We start from the raw sequence: 20,376 nt of genomic DNA on the forward strand, positions 1-20,376 counted from the left end.
GTCTGTCAGTACGAAATGGAACTAACAGAAAATTTAAATTAAAAGCAATGCCTCTTTGGCTTCAGCAATTGATTTTGACACTGTTCCTCTATTGCTTTCCTCAGTGTATTGAGCAGGCTACACCTTTGTATTTGCCACACTCAACAAGCAGCCTCTGTAAAGTATTTCTGCCGGAAAAATGCATTGCATTAATTAATTTAGCTGACACTTTTCTCTAAAGCAACTTACGATGTTAAGATACTTGTAGTTATTTACCTATTTATACAGCTGGATAATTTTTATTGGAGCAATTTAGAGTAAGTACCTTGCTCAAGGGTACTACAGCAGGAAGTGGAAACCCAACCTACTGTACAACCTTTGGGTCTAAAGGCAGTAGCTTTAACCACTACACTGTCAGCTGTCCATAGGTACAAATGGCTTGTAATCTGACATGAAACTCAGCTGTATTGGAGCCACTGCATCCAAGTGGAAAAGGTATTGTGATGAACGCTGCTCTTTGACAACAGCATCAAGATAGAGAGCATTGATTCATCCATGCAGCTGGGCATTGTCTACTGATATGCTTCCTTTACAAGATGTGACTTGTGACGTTTGAGTGCTGAAGTCTGAATAGCTATTATTGATTTTAAAACATACAGTATACTATATATATATATATATATATATATATATATATATATATATAGATATATGTGTGTCTTACCTGCCGTATCAACTGCTATTGCTTGTAGTCTGACCATCAAGTCAACCACAGAATCATGGACCAACAGAAGTAGCAGTATTGTGTCCAAGTCATTTACTCCCATTCTTCTTTACTTGGTCACAAGGGGCTTTGATGTGTAAGAAAGGAAAATCACCACAGCGTTTTCGTTACTGTTTATCTTTTTTGGAACCCCAGCTCAAAGCTGTGACATATACTAATAACATTAGTTTAGAACTATCATTTTCAGCAGCACTTTAGAGAACCTTATTTACAGAATTATAATTATTATCCTGCAATAGTTTATTGACTTCTATTTACACTGATTCCAGACACATTCATGGAACTGTGCATTCAGCTACACACTGACCAACAAATGATGGATACCATAACCTGAATGATCAATGGCAAGATTTAACACTGCTAAAAGTGAACAAAAGTGTCCACCGTATTGGACATGTCATGGCACTCAGACATATCTCTGGCTTCAATTACATGCATATAATGTGATATTCCTAAAAAGGGAAGCTATAGATCAGTGCCAGGCAGTCTTGAGATATATGGAACATGATATAGAACAGCTTTTTGCTTCTTTGAACTGGCAATCAACCTGCCATCTATCCAGCTAATGTTCTGTTTATTTGTGGCTTATTTAGAATTTTTACTGTTGTATTTGGTAAAATTGCAAGGATAATGTTCTTGCTTTTCCAATGTAACTGCCAAGAAAGTATAGCCACAGCATGTCCAGAATCTTCTGAAAATGCTGAAATAAAAGTATACTCCACACAGCTGTAACCATATTTACTATATACACACATTGTCTGAAGCAGCTTGTGGCAAGCCAGAGCCCAGTCCGGCAGTGTAGTGCAGGGGAGGGGACACACCCATGGCAGGATGCCTGTCTGTCACAAGACACTCCAAGCAGGACTCAAACCCCAGACCCACCAGAGAGCAGGCACATGCCAAACCCGCTGCACTGCTGTGCCACCACACCTCATCTGTATCTATTATAGTATGACATTTAAACATGTGAAATTTCACCATTTAAAACGTGTTTAAATTTCATAGTGTAATAAATATTTGAGAATGACAAATTGAAAATTGTATTTCATGAGTCCATTTTGAAATGATCACTCACCCAGTGTACAGCTAAGATCCAAAAGGACACACAAATGCTGAATCACAATAGATTAAAAGGCAAATATGGTGCCTCTGTTGTTCTTAAGACAGATTTTTTCTTATTATTAAATGTATACCGTATTGTTAGGCAAATTCAAACTTGTAAATATTACACTGGCAGATTTTTTTTTCCAGATAAATTATTACTGCATACATACTTTACCCTAATCAGTGTAACCATTCTTTTCACATGCTCACATACATATTTTTAAAATTATTTGTGGTTAAACATTTCAAATTTAAGATTCTGATTTGTTATTGTTATGTCAACGGAATTCCACAAATCGCACCATCATAGTGTATAATTTCTTTGGGGGATCTTGCCTGAGTTCCAGGTTTTTGGAACTCAATAGCATTCATCAAGCTGTTTGAGTAAAAGGTCTTGTGTGAAAGACACGTGACCATAATTTCTCAAATTTTACATTGATTTAGACCCTGTCTGTGTGTTACAAACAAAGTAATATTTCTATTAATATTCATGAATGACTGGCAATTACGACCTATCAAAGCTAAAACAAAAGGAAAAACAAGCTCTTCTGAGTTTAAGTGTATCGTGCTCAGAATCTGTGGTGTTTGAGGACTGATAATAAGATCAGGCAGCATGTAGAGATACAGAGCTACAACCTGCCCTCCTATACAAACAAAAGGGCTGAAAACAGTCTATAACCAGGTCAGCACTATGCTTTGCACCAGTCTTGTCAAAAGTTTTTTATTATTCTACTTTTTCTCTCTGTTCTGACACTGTGCCATAGTACATGATATTGTGTGTCTGTGAAGTCATTTCATTGGTTCATCATTTGAAGTTTTGCTGGACATGTCCCAGTGTTTGTCCCATCTCATATCATGCAATCTTAAAGGAATTGTGAGCAGAATAAAATCATGCACTCAAATGATGGGAAAGCTTCTAGTTGGAACCTACTGTTTAAGATATAAGATTTTTATCTGCAAATAGAAATTATATGCTTCATATTGTTTAGCATTTATGTTGTGCCAATTTCTTTACAGATTTTTTTACATGTAAACCATGAAGTGTGTTATGTGCCAAATTTATAATAAATATTAATATATTCTTTATTAGAAATATTTATGCATCAATGAAGTGATGTACAGTGTGCTATACAGGTTTTCGAGATTCTTTAAAACACATTCAGAAATAATCGAATCAGCATGTGCACATGCAGGGGTGTGGTGGCGCAGTGGGTTGGACTGGGTCCTGCTCTCCAGTGGGTCGGGTTCGAGTCCCGCTTGGGGTGCCTTGTGACGGACTGGCGTCCCATCCTGGGTGTGTCCCCTCCCCCTTGGCGGTTCAGAAATTGTGTGTGTGTGTGTGTGTGTGTGTGTGTGCACACAATGTCCACAACTGCTTGTCCCAAGCAGGGTCATAGCAAACCAAAGAACAACCCTGCAACACAGGGTGAAAGGCTGGAGGGAGAGAGGACCCACCCCAGCTGGGACACCAGGCCGTCGCAAGGCACCCCAAGTAGAGTTCAAACCCCAGGCTGCACGTGCTCACCAAATCAGCATATACTAACATACATTTCTTATCCTCTCAGTCATGTTTGTAGAGAACCTGGCTGAATGGGTTGCTAACTAAAGATCTTTTTTCTTTTTTTAACAGCAAAAACTGAACTGGAAGCTCAGGAAACACGGTTGAGTGAAACTCAGAAAACGTAAGAACTTTCAGCGTACAGTCTCAAAACAGAGAAAAGCCGATTTTTATGATTTGTTTCTGAAGGCAAGTTGTGAGAATGTAATGGTACTCGGTGTGAAGCTTATCTAACACATACAAGCAGATAGTTAAGGCTCCAGTCCCACACTTAGAAGACAGAGAACAGGCAAGAATTCTGTTAGCTGCATCTTTGAGTGTCTTGACACCTCCCTTCCCCCACACTTTCCCCTTTAAAGCAGTATGGAGCATATTTGTTAATATTTCTGTTGATCTTGGTGTTGATCTCGAATAGTATTTAAGATTTCAGTTACCTTATTTCTGCAATTTTAAAATTGCAAAGAAAACACTAGGCCTAACATGTTAATTTTACTGACCAGTTTCTACAATCAATGCAAAATAACTAAATACTTAAACATGTAGTACAAGAATATCCAAAGCAGATGTATTTTTTTTTTATTTTATCTGTATGAAAATATGTAATAAATCAATAATAAATCAGTTCCAGACTGGTGACTTACAGCTGTTTTGACTACAGTATCCTCAGATCACCCTCTTTCCCTTTTACTATGAAGTTAACATGGTCTTTTTCACTGTACTATTTTGGTAAGGATGTTGTATTTGTTCTCTTCTATTTTCAGTTTCTTGGAGCTAACCGTTTTCTTCTCCGTCAAACCCAAGGCAGGAGAGAAAGAAGTCTCGCCCAATGCATTTTTCTCCGTCTGGCATGAGTTCTCCACAGACTTCAAAGACTTGTGGAAGAAAGAAAACAAAGCCATCGTACAGGAAAGGTATACATGTCTGTAAAAGAATCCCTTTATTTACTCTGTGCTCAGTTTTATCCTCTCTCTGCACCTTCATGACAGCTGCCACACACTAACTTGTGCCATCTTTTAAATTACTTTTAAAAAAAGTGTCTCAAAACCCTGATGCCGCTGGTAACTATGGTGGAACATCAAATAACACCAAACAAACACTGAAAACTGATTTAGCAAGATGTTTTTACATTATGTTCCAGAAAAGATGAGTACATGATTTAGATATTCTTTTATATTTTTCATTATTTCAAGACAGAAATAATTTCATTTGGTGCTTTCCTTAAAGGGGAGACGATGAAGTGGTTTAAGGTGCTTGCTTACTGTACCAGACAAAAGTTTGAGTACACCTGAGCATTCTAGGCAATACCTCTATGGACAAACTGGACAGGGCAGTGAAAGGAAAGTCATTAACAAGTATCCTACATTTCGGAGAACTGATTTCCCATGCAAACTTTTTCAAGATGTGAAAAAGGGAAGAAACTAGTATCTGCCAAATGTACTGTAAATATTTAAAGAAATAAGAAACTCCAAAACTTTTTAGGGTTCATTTGCCCTACATATTAATAATGGGCTTTTTACTTCATAATTGCTTGCTAAATATTGCGAGAACAGCAGTGCCCTGTTTCTATAAAATGGAATGTTTTTAGAGAATTTGCTATCCATTTGCCATCCTGCCAGAATCCTGACATAATGTGGCATTACCTCAAACACCAGCATCTGCCGCCTCCAACATTTGTTTGTAATAAAACCAGCTGAGAGGAGACATTTTGGGTGACAAGTAGGGTTCCCATCCTCTGACGTCTGCATGCTTTTCGCAGATGAAATATCTTCTTCTTCTCCCTAGCAGACTAGACGTCAATCTGCTGTAGAGAAAAAGAACGACCACCTCACTGAGGTCAAGGTTGTTAAACTAAGTGCTTTGTCATCACTGAGCAACACAGAAGTCCTTTTTTCATCCACCAGCCGAAGATGGAAGCATTCCTGAAATTAAGTTCTGAGTGAGAAATTCAGCACAAACTTTAGTTCTAATGAAGGGGTTAGTTTTAGTACAGTTTGTCCCTTGTCTTTACTAGAATCACTAAAGAGAATTGTCACAGATGTCAATTCTGGCTCAGCCCATAAATTGTGACTCCACAATAAATGAGTAGATGTGCTAAGGGAAACCTGGTGTATGGATTCAGCCTTTTCTCACAAGATGGTAAATGCAGGAAATGGGGGTGTACTATATGTATGGTGTGTGACTTAAAATACAGGATGTAATTATATTTGTTTAATTTATTTTTTCAATTCCACTTCCACAATTACTCCAGTTGAAAATAATATCTTTGTTCGGTACGTTTTCTTTGATTTTCTTCTAATAGAAATAATAGGCACCATGTGTTCAATGTTAGATTATATCCAGCCCAATAAAATTCACTGAAATCTACAGAGGGGGGTGAAATGAACCAGAACAGTTTCCTAACCTGAATAATGAATAATAATGCTTTGTCTTACTGTGAGCTTCCACTGGTGTGATGGGACATGAAGATAAAGTTCTAAAAGTCAAGACATGCAAATTAGGCAGCACAGCTGAATGTTAATAATGTAGTACAATAACAAACAATGAAAAATAAATTTTGGAATATTTTGCTACCTACCCACTTACATACAGCTGGTAGTGTAGTGGTTAGAGCTACTGCCTTTGAACCCACAGGTCGGAGGTCTGAGCCTCACCTCTGGCTATAGTACCCTTGAGCAAGGTACTTACCCTAAATTGCTCCAGTAAAATTACCCAGCTGTATAAATAGGTAAATAATTATGACCTCAACATTGTAAGTCGCTTTGGAAAGATGTGTCAGCTAAATGAATAAATGTACATACATAGCTTCTATGAAGCACCAGTACATAACACTTAATATGTGCAATAGGTTAAATACCAACAAAGCTCTCTGGATGGTTGCCTAAAATACAGAGTTGTAACTATTTCAAAACAGAATTTCTGTAAATGGCAGAATTGAATGTTTACAGTATTTGAATGAATGAATGAACGAATGAATGAATGAATGAATGAATGAATGAATGAATGAATGAAGACAAAAAACTATTAATTCTAAGGAGAAATTCATTTTGGCTGCAGTAGCATAGATTAACTCCACCTTTGCCAGTCCCAAGCCCGGATGCAAAGAAAGAGGTTTGGGTGTGGGTCTAGCCCCCTCATCCCGTGAAAGCCCTACAGGCAACAGAAATGTTAACAAGAGCACTTCCAGCCTCTACCCTGGAGGAGAAAGGATCTTCATCAAGAAGAGTCATGTGGTGAAAACTTGGAGTCTTCGGAAGCCACAGGACCAAACACCTTTTTTCTCTGCAGGAACACCATCATTGGGATGTGGAATGTCAAGACCATGTATCAAGGCGAGAAGATTGCACAAGTAGCTGCAGAAATTAAAAAGTACAATATTGCCCTGCTTGGAATTAGCAAAACCAGATGGATGTAGTCAGGACAGAGTAGGCTGAAAGCGAAGAGATGTTGCTATACTCCGGACATGAAGGAGATGACACTTCCCATACAGAAGGTGTAGCTCTCATGCTATTAAGATCAGCACAAAGAGCGCTGATGGACTGGGAGGCTCCTGGACCAAAAACCATCACAACAGCTTTCAGAACAAAGATAAATAAGCTCAAACTGAACGTTATCCAATATTATCTGCCTACCAGTGACAGTGACAAGGACATAAAGCAATAATTCTATGGCTGACTCCAGAGCATTCTCAACAAGTGTCCAGAAAGTGACATCACCATCCTCATGGGAAACTTCAGTGCAAAGATAGGACAGGGCAACACCAGCTATAAGAAGGTGAGGGGAAAACAGGGACTTAGAGAGATGAGTGAGAATATAGACAAGTTTGTAAACACTTGCACCCTCAATAAACTCGTCATCGGAGGCAGCATTTTCTCATACAAGAAGATCCATAAGGCAATATGGGTATGACCAGATCATGTAACAGAGAACCAGATCGACCACATCTGTATCAGCAAGAAGTTCAGAAGATCACTTCAAGATGTGCGAGCAAAAAGAGGAGCTGATGTAGCATCAGACCACCACCTGTTGATTGCTAAACTGAAGCTTAAGCTGAAGAAGAGCTGGATGGAGACAGCTGAGATGAAGAGACAGCAATACAGCATAAGCCTCTTGAGAGATACCAAGGTGTAAGAAGAGTTCAGACTGAAACTCTTCTTCTTCTTCTTCTTCTTCTTCCTCCGCTTTTATCCGGGGCCGAGTCGCGGGGGCAGTAGTCCGAGCAGAGTCCTCCAGACTTCCCTCTCCCCGCACACCTCCTCCAGTTCCTCTGGGGGATCCCCGAGGCGTTCCCAGGCCAGCCGGGAGACATAGTCTCTCCAACGTGTCCTGGGTCTGCCCCGAGGCCTCCTCCCAGTGGGACAAGCCCGGAACACCTCCCCAGGGAGGCGTCCAGAAGGCATCCGGAACAGATGCCCGAGCCACCTCAACTGGCTCCTCTCGATGCGGAGGAGCAGCGGCTCTACTCCGAGCTCCTCCCGGGTGACTGAGCTCCTCACCCTACCCCTAAGGGTGCGCCCAGCCACTCTGCGGAGGAAACTCATTTCTGCCGCTTGTATCCGCGATCTCATTCTTTCGGTCATGATCCAGAGTTCATGACCATAGGTGAGGGTAGGAACGTAGATCGACCGGTAAATTGAGAGCTTCGCCTTACGGCTCAGCTCCCTCTTCACCACAACAGACCGGTACAATGACCGCATTACTGCGGACGCCGCACCGATCCGTCTGTCAACCTGCCGCTCCATTTTTCCCTCACTCGTGAACAAGACCTCGACATACTTAAACTCCTCCACTTGAGGGAGCAACTCCCCCCCTAACCCGGAGGAGGCAATCCACCTTTTTCCGACTGAGAACCATGGCCTCGGATTTGGAGGTGCTGATTCTCATCCCCGCCGCTTCGCACTCGGCTGCAAACCTCCCCAGTGCACGCTGCAAGTCTTGATTTGATGAAGCCAACAGGACCACATCGTCCGCAAAAAGCAGAGACGACATCTCGCGGCCACCAAAACAGACACCCTCCGTTCCCTGGCTGCGCCTAGAAATTCTGTCCATGAAGATAATGAACAGAATCGGTGACAAAGGGCAGCCCTTGCGGAGTCCAACATGCACTGGGAACAGGTCTAACTTACTGCCGGCAATGCGAACCAAGCTCCTGCTCCGGTCATACAGGGAACGAACAGCCCGTAGCAACGAGCCCCGAACCCCATAATCCCGAAGTACCCCCCATAGGATGCCACGAGGGACACGGTCGAATGCCTTCTCCAGGTCCACAAAACACATATGGACTGGTTGAGCAAACTCCCACGAACCCTCCAGCACCCTAGTGAGGGTATAGAGCTAGTCCAGTGTTCCACGGCCAGGGCGAAAACCGCATTGCTCCTCCTGAATCCGAGGTTCGACTATCGGTCGGATTCTCCTTTCCAGTACCCTGGCATAGACTTTCCCAGGGAGGCTAAGGAGTGTGATCCCCCTGTAGTTGGAACACAATCTCCGGTCCCCCTTCTTAAAAAGAGGGACCACCACCCCGGTCTGCCAGTCCAGAGGCACCGTTCCCGAACTCCACGCGATGCTGCAGAGGCGTGTCAGCCAAGACAGCCCCACAACATCCAGAGACTTGAGAAACTCGGGGCGGATCTCATCCACCCCCGGAGCCTTGCCACCGAGGAGTTTTTTGACTACCTCAGCAACTTCAGCCAGGGTAATGGACGAGTCCCCCTCCAAGTCCCCAGCCTCAGCTTCCTCTACGGAAGGCGTGTCGGAGGGATTGAGGAGATCCTCAAAGTACTCCTTCCACCGCCCGAGAACATCCTCAGCTGAGGTCAGCAGCGCACCACTTCCACTGTAAACAGTGTTCGTGGAACACCGCTTCCCCCCTCTGAGTCGCCGGACGGTTTGCCAGAATCTCTTTGAGGCCGACCGAAAGTCTTCCTCCATGGCCTCACCGAACTCCTCCCAAGCCCGAGTTTTTGCCGCGGCGACTGCCAGAGCCGCGCTCCGTTTGGCCCGTCGGTACCTGTCAGCTGCTTCAGGAGTCCCATGAGCCAGCCAGGCCCGATAGAACTCCTTCTTCAGCTTGACGGCATCCCTTACTTCCGGTGTCCACCACCGTGTTCAGGGATTGCCGCCGCGACAGGCGCCGGAGACCTTATGGCCACAGCTCCGAACCGCCGCCCCAACAATGGAGGCGCGGAACATAGTCCATTCAGACTCAATGTCCCCCACCTCCCTCGGGACCTGGTTGAAGCTCTGTCGGAGGTGGGAGTTGAAGACCTCTCTGACAGGGGCCTCCACCTAACGTTCCCAACAGACCCTCACTATGCGTTTGGGCCTGCCAGGTCTGTCCAGCTTTTTCCCCTGCCATCGAATCCAACTCACCACCAGGTGGTGATCAGTTGACAGCTCAGCCCCTCTCTTCACCCGAGTGTCCAAGACATATGGCCGAAGGTCAGAAGAAACGACTACAAAGTCGATCATCGACCTCCGACCTAGGGTGTCCTGGTGCCAAGTGCACTGATGAACACCCTTATGCATGAACATGGTGTTCGTTATGGATAAACCGCGACTAGCACAGAAATCCAATAACAACTCACCGCTCAGGTTCAGATCAGGGAGGCCGTTCCTCCCAATCACGCCCCTCCAGGTATCACTGTCGCTGCCCACGTGGGCGTTAAAGTCCCCCAGTAGAACGACAGAGTCCCCAGTGGGAGCGCTTTCCAGTACGCCCCCAAGGGACTCCAAAAAGGCCGGGTACTCTACACTGCCGCTAGGCGCATAAGCACAAACGACAGTGAGAGACCGTTCCCTGACCCGAAGGCGTAGGGAGACGACCCTCTCATTCACCGGGGTAGACTCCAACACATGGCGGCTGAACTGGGGGGCTATTAATAAGCCCACACCAGCCCGCCGCCTCTCACCTTGGGCAACACCAGAATAGTGGAGAGTCCACCCTCGATCGAGGAGAGTGGTTCCAGAACCCAAGCTGTGAGTGGAAGTGAGCCCGACTATATCTAGACGGTATCTCTCAACTTCCCGCACCAGCTCAGGCTCCTTCCCCGCCAGTGAGGTGACATTCCAAGTCCCAAAAACCAGAGTTGGCGCCCGAGGTTTGGGTCGGCCGGGCACTCGGCCCCGACCACCGCCCAAATCACAATGCACCGGCCCCTTACGGTTTCTCCGGCAGGTGGTGAGCCCACCGAAGAGCGGCTCCACGTCATGGCTTCGGGCTGAGCCCGGCCAGGCCCCGTGGGCATAGACCTAGCCACCAGGCGCTCGCATGCGAGCCCCCCCCCCCCAGGCCTGGCTCCAGGGTGGGGCCCCGGTGACCCCATACCGGGCGGGGTAAACGAAAGCCTTGATTTTTCCTTCATAAGGGGTTTTCGAACTGCGCTTTGTCTCGTCTGTCATCCAGGACCTGTCTGCCATGGGAGACCCTACCAGGGGCATATAGCCCCAGACAACATAGCTCCTGGACTCATTCAGGCACTCAAACCCCTCCACCACGATAAGGTGGAGGTTCACGGAGGAGCTGAAACTCTTCAATAAGTTTCAAGTACTTTAGAAGAGATAGCAACCATAGAAACCCAATGGTGGAACATCAATGATACTCTGACATCACGTGAAGAAGTAGTCAGCCACAGAAAACACCAATGCAAAGATTGGAGAACAGCAGCAAATAACCTTACAGAAGCTTAAACTGATGAGGCAGAAGGAATCAGCAGTGAATAGCAGCCACTTAAGAGCATCAAAAGCAAGAGCACAGGAAGAGTACACTGAAGCTAACAGAGTGGTGAAGAGGAGCATCAAAGTGAACAAATGAAAATACATTACAAGCCAAGCAGAACAGGCAGAACAAGCAGCTGGCATGCTTGTGACATCTATGACAACACCATGAAGCTATCACGCAAATACAGAAAACCAGAAAGACCTGTCAAGGACAAGGAAGGGAATCCCATCATGGGAAAAAAAAGACCAACTTAGCAGATGGGCAGAGCATTTTGATAAATTGCTAAGCAGATCAACCCCACCCACCCAACCTTCCTGACATCCAGCTAGCTGAAACTGATCTTCCCATCAACTGCAATAGGCCCACAAGAGAGGAAATCAAGAAGGCAATATTGAAGGTGAAGAACGGTAAGGCAGCCAGACCAGGTGACACCCCTGCAGATGTACTGAGGGCGGATGTAGACACCACTGTAGACCTGCTGTACCCGCTCTTTGACAAGATCTAGGCGAAAGAAGATTACATTCAATTCAATTTATTTTTATAGAGCGCTCTTCTCATGCAGTGACACATACACATTACATTACATTTATTTATTTAGCAGACGCTTTTATCCAAATCGACCTTAAATGAACTCTATGTAGTGTTATCAGCCCACACACCTTATTCATCAAGGTGACTTACACTGCTAAATACACTACTTGCAAAATCCGTGGAACCCACTCTCTCTGTCACTCACACACTATGGGTGAACCTGAACAGTAGGTCTTTGCACTGTAGGAAGAAACTGGAGCACTTGAATAAAACCCATGCAGACACGAGGGGAACATGTAAACTCCACACAGACTGAACAGGGATTGAACCCATGTCCTCTCGCACCACCCAGGTGCAAGCAAGATGTAAAGCAAGATGTACCAACAAAGTGGAAAGAGGGCTACCTCATCAAGCTTCCTAAGAAAGGTGACCTCAGTAAATACTCCAATTACAGAGGGATCACCCTGTTCCAGAAAAAGTTTTTAACAGAGTCATCCTGGAAAGAATGAAAGATGCACTCAACCCCCAGCTGAAGGAACAACAAGCAGGATTCAGAAAGAACCGATCATGTACTGACCAGATTGCCACACTCCACATCATTGTAGAGCAGTCTTTAGAGTGGAACTCCTCACTGTATGTCATCTTTGTTGATTATGAGAAAGCATTTGACAGTGTGGACAGAGAGATCCTGTGGAAACTGTTACGACATTACGGTGTGCCCATCAAGCTGGTCAACATGATTAAGAACAGCTACAATAGAATGAGCTGCTGTCTCACAACCACCAACAGATGCAGGGAAAGACCACAGTGCTTGCAGACATCTCTTCACAAGTAGGCCTCAACACCAACAAGGAGAAGACCAAGATCATGAAAGTGAATGCAACTAGTGCTGAACCAGTCACTCTCAAAGATAGTGCGTTGGAAGAGGTGGAGTCCTTTACCTATATGGGGAGCATCATCAATAAGCAAGATGGCATAAATGCAAATGTTAAAGCAAGGATCGACAAGGCCAGAGCAGCCTTTCTACAGCTCAAGAACATCTAGAGCTCCAGAGAAACTGTTCAACTGTTCAACTTCAACATGAAGTTAGTGCTGCTTTATGGTGCCAAGACATGGAGCATAACAAAAACAGCCTTCAACAAAGCGCAGACATTCATTAACAACTGTCTGAGAAGAATCCTTCAGATCCATAAGTGATACAAGATTAGCAATGTCCACCTATGGCAGAAGACACAGCAATTTCCAGCAGGAACCAAAATCAGAAGAAAACGATAGAGATAGACTGGGCACATGCTAAGAAAACAAACATCCAACACCACAAGACAGGGCCTAACATGAAACCTCCAAGGGAGGTTGTCCAGGAAATACCTGGCGATGGACCTCCAGGCAGACATGAAAGAGATAGGCCTTACCTGGAGCCAGCTAGAAGCAAAGGCACAGGATTGCGGATTCTGGAGATCTAAAGGTTTCTTGTTGATGACCTATACGCCAGGAGGGATGATGGGGTCTAACTAACTAACAGCATAGATTGTAAAACATATAAAACATATGGCTATAAAACAACATGTGATGCAATGTACAACATACATACACACATGACATAAATGTACATATATACTCACCTAAGCAACCAAATATATAAATACCAAAAAATAAATGTACATTTTACACATACAGTACATGTGTACATACTCACTGTGGTTATATACATACTGTGCATTACAAACACACATACTGTATATATGCCATACAGACACTTGTCATTATCTCATTTTTGGTATGTTTTGGTGTATTTACACAGAGACAGTTGTACAGCAATGCAGTGTATTTCTCAGTTATTTGTGCTTAACATGGGGGTTCTTGTTTGTGTTTAGTTTATCGGATAATTACAGTAACTCTGCAGTACTCTTGATCGAGATACTTACCCTAAAATGCTCCAGTCTGAAGACCACGTTGTTTCAATGAATAAATCATTAACCTTGACAAGTAGCCTAGCATAAAAATGTTACACTAAAAGTCACCTCGGACAAAGGAGATTGCTACATGAAAATAAGCTAAGATTGGACTATTTTAATATATGTCAAAATTAAAAGTTCCAAATCCCAAAATGAAAATGTTTAAGAACTTATGAATTTCAAAAAGTATCATAACTTTTTTATATTTCATTAGAGCTGTATGAAAACCTGGAATTAAGATAGATTTTTGACTACAGATAGAAGCTGTAAGGTTCTAAAATGTGATTATGATGGTCATAATCAGATCCTGCATGATAAAAAACCAAAGTTATGAAAAAGTCAAGGATATGGAAAAACATTTGACATGGTTATGTTTGTTTCATCGTTTCTTAGCTCTACACCCAGACAGTCTTTCTGAGTTTGTTTTGTTTTACATCTATGAGGTTTTTTTAATCCTCTGTATTGTGGCTGTCCAGTAATTTGTCACAAATTATTTTTGTTTTTAAACATATGTTAGTTGTTTTGCCACTGATCTTTGGTATAACCAACAGGAATGAGTCCATCTGGTACTTTTAGAGGAAGCTTTTGTGCATAAAGATAGCATTCCCATTGCTTATAATTCACACACACATTGGTGATATTTGAACACTTGTGAAATCAATAACAGTGGTATATAATGAAATCGACACAGCAGTTAACTTTGCTTAACTGATGATGACTTTGCTGAGACTATATTTGCAACTTTACACAAGCAAAAAAAATTAGAATCATTCATTCTTAACGCGCACATTGTCTAGGAAGAACATTAATCTTTGCAAGATAAGGAACGCATTCTAAATGGGAGTTGTATGATAATCGCCAGATTTCTCTGTCCTCCACTGTCCTGATTGGTGTAGAAAGTTCTGAAGTGCCATATGACCTTTCGGGTAACGTCACATTTGATCATACAGTATCAGACTGGCATCGGCCTGTCTGAGGACACTGTCCACTGACCTTACTAAGCCTGACAAACAAAATGCCATACAGTCTTGAGGAAGACCACACATTAGTGGCTCCATAATCTCCTTCATTCGTTAATGTCTCCAAAAATACTGCAAGATGGCCTGCTACTGTACCGATGATCTGGCTCTTGTTATCCCAGAACAGCATTTCCAACTAGTGGCATTTGCAGACAGCCTGTTGTTTTCTTGATAATGAATGCAAACTCCAGGCTCTAACATGATATGGTGAGCAGAGACTAAACACACTCCTCACAGCAGAATAGTTTTTCTTTTTCCCTTAAAATCATTCATGTGTAAAATTAATATTTACACTTACATACAAAACAAGACTTGCATGTGTATTCGGCTGAAACATAAATAATCTAAATTTCATACAGCTTTGATCTTTCAGTCCATGGCTATATACATATATGTAAGGGAGAGCTAAGCTTTCAGTATTGTTGTCCACATTTTATATCTTTGAAAACTGCTTGTTCAAGTAATATCACAGTGCTCTACAGCAATTCCTTCATAGGGCATAATGCATGGTACCACACAACTTGAATGAGAGATCAGTAAATTGCAGGGCACATACAACTTAGCTACCAAGAGGAATGCTAAAGATCATCACTCCTAACACATCAACTCTAGATATTCATATCAACAAGTGGTATTTAAGATGCAGCCATGTTTTGTAGTATTGTACACAATAGTTTAGAAAGTTTGCTGTACTGTAGTTTTCTCGTACTGTAGTCTTCTCTAATGGGGTTGTCACCCCATTACGTAAACTGTAACAACCACATTATCTGGCCTGTTCTTTTAGTTGGTGGATAATGAGGAATTTTTAAAAACACACAAACACACACACACATAGACACACAGTCTGAAGTCACTTGTCCCGAGCGGAGTCGAGGCAAACCGGAGCCTAGCCCAGTAACACAGGGTGCAAGGCTGGGGGGGGGGGCACACCCAGGATGGGATGCCAGTCCGTTGCAAGGCACCCCAAGCAAGACTCAAACCCCACACCCACCAGAGAGCAGGACTCAGCCAAGCCTGCTGCGCCACCGCACTCCCCTATTTTTAAAACATATATTTATTATAGTTTCTCCCACCCACCAGTGGTAAAGACTGTTACTCATTAAACATGAATTTAACATCCCTGCAGATGATTCTCCAAAGACGGGAAAAACCACAGATTTTGCAAGATTTGGCCGTGATTTGAGGAGTTTAAGAAACCCAAACATGTCATATTGCATTATTATTTTCAGGGTTTTGTGCCCTTCTTCTTAGAAAGTCACATTTAGAGCAGAGAGGGGGGCCTTTGGAAATACCAGTGAATGGAACAGTTTGCTTGTAAAAATGGCCACTTTTGAGTGAAAAAATATCCTCTTTAAAACTCCATTACTTCTCTCAGCTCCGTTTGTCAGCTGTACCCTCTATTGACAGATGGGGCATTTGTATTTCTCCGCTTGGTTTTAGGAAGTCTGCATTCACTTTGGCTGCTGCAATAGGTAGTGCTGGTGCTTTACAACTGCTGGCTGTGTGCAATGTACTGGAATCGTGTCCAAGGTGTACCCTGTCTCACTCCACATACCTCCAAGATAGGCTCCAGACCCTCCGGTCTGAGCCCTGGATATGCAGTAACCAATAATAGAGGGACAATACAATAACAAGAACCCTTTGATATATTCAGATTTTATTGAGTTTCCGATGAAGGGAAACTGTCAAGTGTCTGCTCAGATGAGAATTTTTGAATCAGCTCCTGGGAGGACCACAATTTTTGCTCACTAAAATTGCTTAAACTATGTAATTCTTTTTCTTATAGTTTGATGCTTGAAATGTTCAGATTCCATCACCAACAAACTTTGGTCTCCTGAAAATCCTTGACTGGAGGTTTCTCCAGAAAGTCAATTCACTTATCTGGAAGACAATTGAAAGAGTCCTAAATGTAACATTATTTTCAACAATTACATATATATTGTTTATATGTAAAATGATTTTATTTATTTACAGTTGATTTGTCAAAGCAGACAATGACATTTAGTAAGTTATCCTGTAAATATGAAAGTTGAACCACCAATGCGTCAAAATACCACTGACACTCATATTGGAGCCACAGGTAGTGTGGTGTTTACATCTCTCACCTTTGAAGTCAAAGGACCCAGGCTGAAATTCCACCTCCTGCTGCACTATATGTGATCAATACTTGTCCGCTAAAAACTATCGAGCGATATAAAAATCACTATAGGTAGCTTGATGTTGTAAATTGCGTTTGAGAAAAGTGTTACGAATAAATTATATCGATTGTAGCAAGATCATTTCATGTTCTTGAACTGTTTACACAATAGAAAAATAAATTACTAGCCAGCTTGACACGAATACTCAAATGATTATATTATAAGGTATATAATGATATCGTATTGAAAATATTCTAAAATGATTTGCTTTTCTAATAATTTTTTTCATTACAACATCGTATGTTTTACAGAATTTAGAACACAAGCATAGAGAAGAACATACTGCATGTATGGCTTAAGCAATCATTTGGCAACATTAAGGAAAACAGTGCATCATCCAAATAACTTTGGATTGTTTAAAAAAATATGGAACCATTCAAAATATGAAGCTAATTGTTTTCATTTGTGCCCTTATTCCAAAGACGTACAATGTTTGATTTTTTTTTTTTTTTTTTTGTAATTATAGTTTGTTTAATAAAATATAACAAAATAATGGAGAAGGTCAAATGAATGGTCTGGCATTTCCTGCCTTGTAATGAGGAAATGGCAATAGACGTCCCCCGAGTCAGATGATGGTTTGGACCATGTAGAGAGCAGGAGCACAGGAATGCCAGAGATCCTGGAACTGTGTGGACCAGCTAGTGCCCGGAATGGACAGAGTAATCGAGGCCAAAGGACATACTAATCCAGTCCTAATCTTCAACAGAAAACATAAACTATTTAAAACTTTGATTAAATACATATAAAACTTATACCATATAACAGCTAATCAAAAGCCAGGAGCCTGTAAAAATGCTCACTGCCAGAAATCAGCCAAGTTCTCTCAGTTTTAGTCACCGTGTGTGCTGGATGTAGTTACAGCATAACATAATACATAAACTGTCTACATTTCACTCTACCAAGTGTAGTTTGCACTTTTGCCACAAGCTCAGGTTGCAGTAAATCCTATTTTCAGCTTTGCATTATGGGAAATAGGCTTTCTACAGGTATACTAGTGTTGGACAGGTTTGGTTTTGCGAAACCCAGGGACAGTTAAGTGGTCATGCATCATCCCACCTCCTTGTCCATGTAATGTCCCTTGCAATGTCTCAAACTGTGGTTTAATATTCATTTTTAGCAAAGTACAGTACAGAGTTGATGGAGATGCATGCATCACTGTGTTCACACCTCTGTTTTTTAAACATACTTCATAACGACTAATGTATGGTGCTGGTCATTCCAGGCTGAAAATGGCAGAGGAGAGCTTCAAACAAGCCCGAGAAAAGGCTACATACAGTGTCAAACCCAAACATGCTACTGGAATAGTAAGTAACACTGCAGTCTTTGTTTTATTTGTTTACTGAATTGAATGTCAGGAGATCTTCAGACCACCAGCAGTGAAACCAATAGGGTTGCATCACATTCCAGTATAAGGCTGATGGAGCTATAACACACATAGAAAGAAATTCTCATTGAAATCCCACATCAGACACACAAATTGACCATCAGCTGTAGCTGTGCTGAGTATATATGAGCCTTAGCACACAATTAACATTATGTGGTTATATATATGTCATCCATTCCTCTTTTGTCTTTTCCAGAAAGCAAAACTGGCCCCGAAGATCTAAATGACCTTAACTGTGACATTTATTTTTTCTGTCCAAGAGAGATTAACATAGAAAATATGACATAAGTTAAAGAATGGCATGCACATTTTAATTTACTTTCTTTGAGTTTTCTTAAGGTTTCTTTTCTTTTTTATTGTTTTCCAATGATGAAAATATGTTGCATGCCACCCGAAGAACTTGTTTGATGGGTGAAAAAAAGTGAGTGAGAAAGTGAAGAACCAATATCCAATTGCAAGTTCTCCCTCTTTGGATCAACAGCATAAGTGTGTCAGAAGAACAGAAACACATGGCTCCTCCATCTAATCCAGCCTTACTGTGTTAACAGTCCTACCTTGTGTCACAATCACCAAAATACATTTTGTTGAAAGTGTAGTTAAACATATTGCAGACACATAAAAGAGTGCATGTACAGATCTGTTAAAGTTGTGTATTTGTATTTCAAAGGAAAAGACCAAACACAATACTGTACTAAAAAGCACAAAAATGTATGGAAAAGATTAGACTCACAAATATTTAAAATAATATACCTCATATCTCAAAGCCATATATCACTATCATAGATATTCCATCTTTCCACATTTCCCCATCAGTACAATTTGTTGTCTGATTTTATTTACTACTATGCAATTTATATTGATTAGTTCGTTTCAGGGTTGTGGAGATACTAGAGTCTTCTCTTATTTTCCCTCATATGTTGTAAGTGCCTTGCCTTCAAGAACTTTCCATGAACTCCATAGGAGCCCCTGCAGGAGCATCAATGTCATACTCACTACTATAGCAGAGCAGTCAAGGCTGCCAAAAAACAAATCAAAACCACAATGCAGTTTCAGACATTCATAAAATTTATCTGAAAGGTGAGTCCCACAACAATTCACTTTGGAATGAAGAACAGGATGAATCATACAGTAGTAGAAATCATATCGTGGCTTTGTCAGCTCTACTGGGGAAACGTGTCACATTGTTGATTTATGACATCTTCTTTATGAAGGACAGAATAATTAGTGATGCTGGAATTCCAGTAGAAGTGAAGCGCGATGTGGTTGGTCATGGGAAGTGAACCCATAGCTGCTGAATGGCAGGACCCCTCTGGTTCTGAAGATCAACTCCAAGCAACGTAGAATGCATTGTAATGCTTGAGTGCAATACTAGGATGAATGGATAAAAATATTTACAGATTCTATTCTATATTTTTAATGTCAGTTAGTATGAAATGGTGAAGTAACTTAGTATTTTTCCCCTCTCTACCAGCCTGCTGTTTTTGCACCAATATTACTTAACTGCATGACTGCAGAAAGTTTATTCCGATGTACAATAAAGCTGTGTTTCTAAGGGATCTTTTGACTTTGAGAAAAAAAAAGGTAATTTGTATAAAATAAAGACATAAATAAAGGGTATAAATAAATGTGATATGTTGTTATTTAATATATTTATTCTGGTATTTCCATTAACATTAGAGAAGTATCTGAAATAAGTTTAATGTTCAAATAATGAGGAATCTGCAAACATTGTCTTGAAGGTAATATTTCTTGCACATGCTCTTTTTCTCCCCTCAGGTTTATGAAGTATTTTGGTTAAGGATTTTGCTTGTTTATATTTTGTGTGTACATTGTTGGTACTGACATAACACAAATGATGGCAAACAACTAGGTTTTTCATTCTTAATTGGCCATTTGCAGCCAAGTCATGGTTTCAATCTCTTTTTTGTTTGTTTCTTTTAAATAAAAAAAAACATAATTTGCTTCTTTAAGAGATCATTCTAAGCAATGTAAGTACACTCCAGCATTAAGTATTTTACAAGGCATTTAATCATTTGGCATTTTGATGTATAGCTATTCACTTGTACTTGCTCTAGACAGATTCCTTTGATCCAATTTCTTTCCCACTTCTGTATTACATCAGAAATGGTAATTTTTTGAATTACAGA

General features: G+C 41.6%; 1 protein-coding gene across 2 annotated transcripts in view; it reads left to right on the forward strand.

Annotated features, from left to right (window-relative positions):
* The window catches only part of fmn2a (formin 2a), a 75,553-nt gene extending 55,715 nt beyond the window's left edge, over window positions 1-19,838 (forward strand). Inside the window, exons 15-18 of one of the 2 annotated variants that reach the window (XM_029251332.1) lie at window positions 3,498-3,549; window positions 4,187-4,336; window positions 18,068-18,149; window positions 18,426-19,838. In XM_029251332.1, the coding sequence (XP_029107165.1) occupies window positions 3,498-3,549; window positions 4,187-4,336; window positions 18,068-18,149; window positions 18,426-18,452 (311 nt within the window). In that variant the 3' untranslated portion in view covers window positions 18,453-19,838. Of the gene's footprint in view, window positions 1-3,497; window positions 3,550-4,186; window positions 4,337-18,067; window positions 18,360-18,425 lie in introns of those variants that run through there. The other variant, XM_029251330.1, reaches the window with a different exon arrangement.
* The last annotated feature ends 538 nt before the right edge of the window (window positions 19,839-20,376 follow it).

The sequence above is a fragment of the Scleropages formosus genome, chromosome 4 (assembly GCF_900964775.1).
Source record: "Scleropages formosus chromosome 4, fSclFor1.1, whole genome shotgun sequence".
Taxonomy (NCBI): Eukaryota; Metazoa; Chordata; class Actinopteri; order Osteoglossiformes; family Osteoglossidae; genus Scleropages; species Scleropages formosus.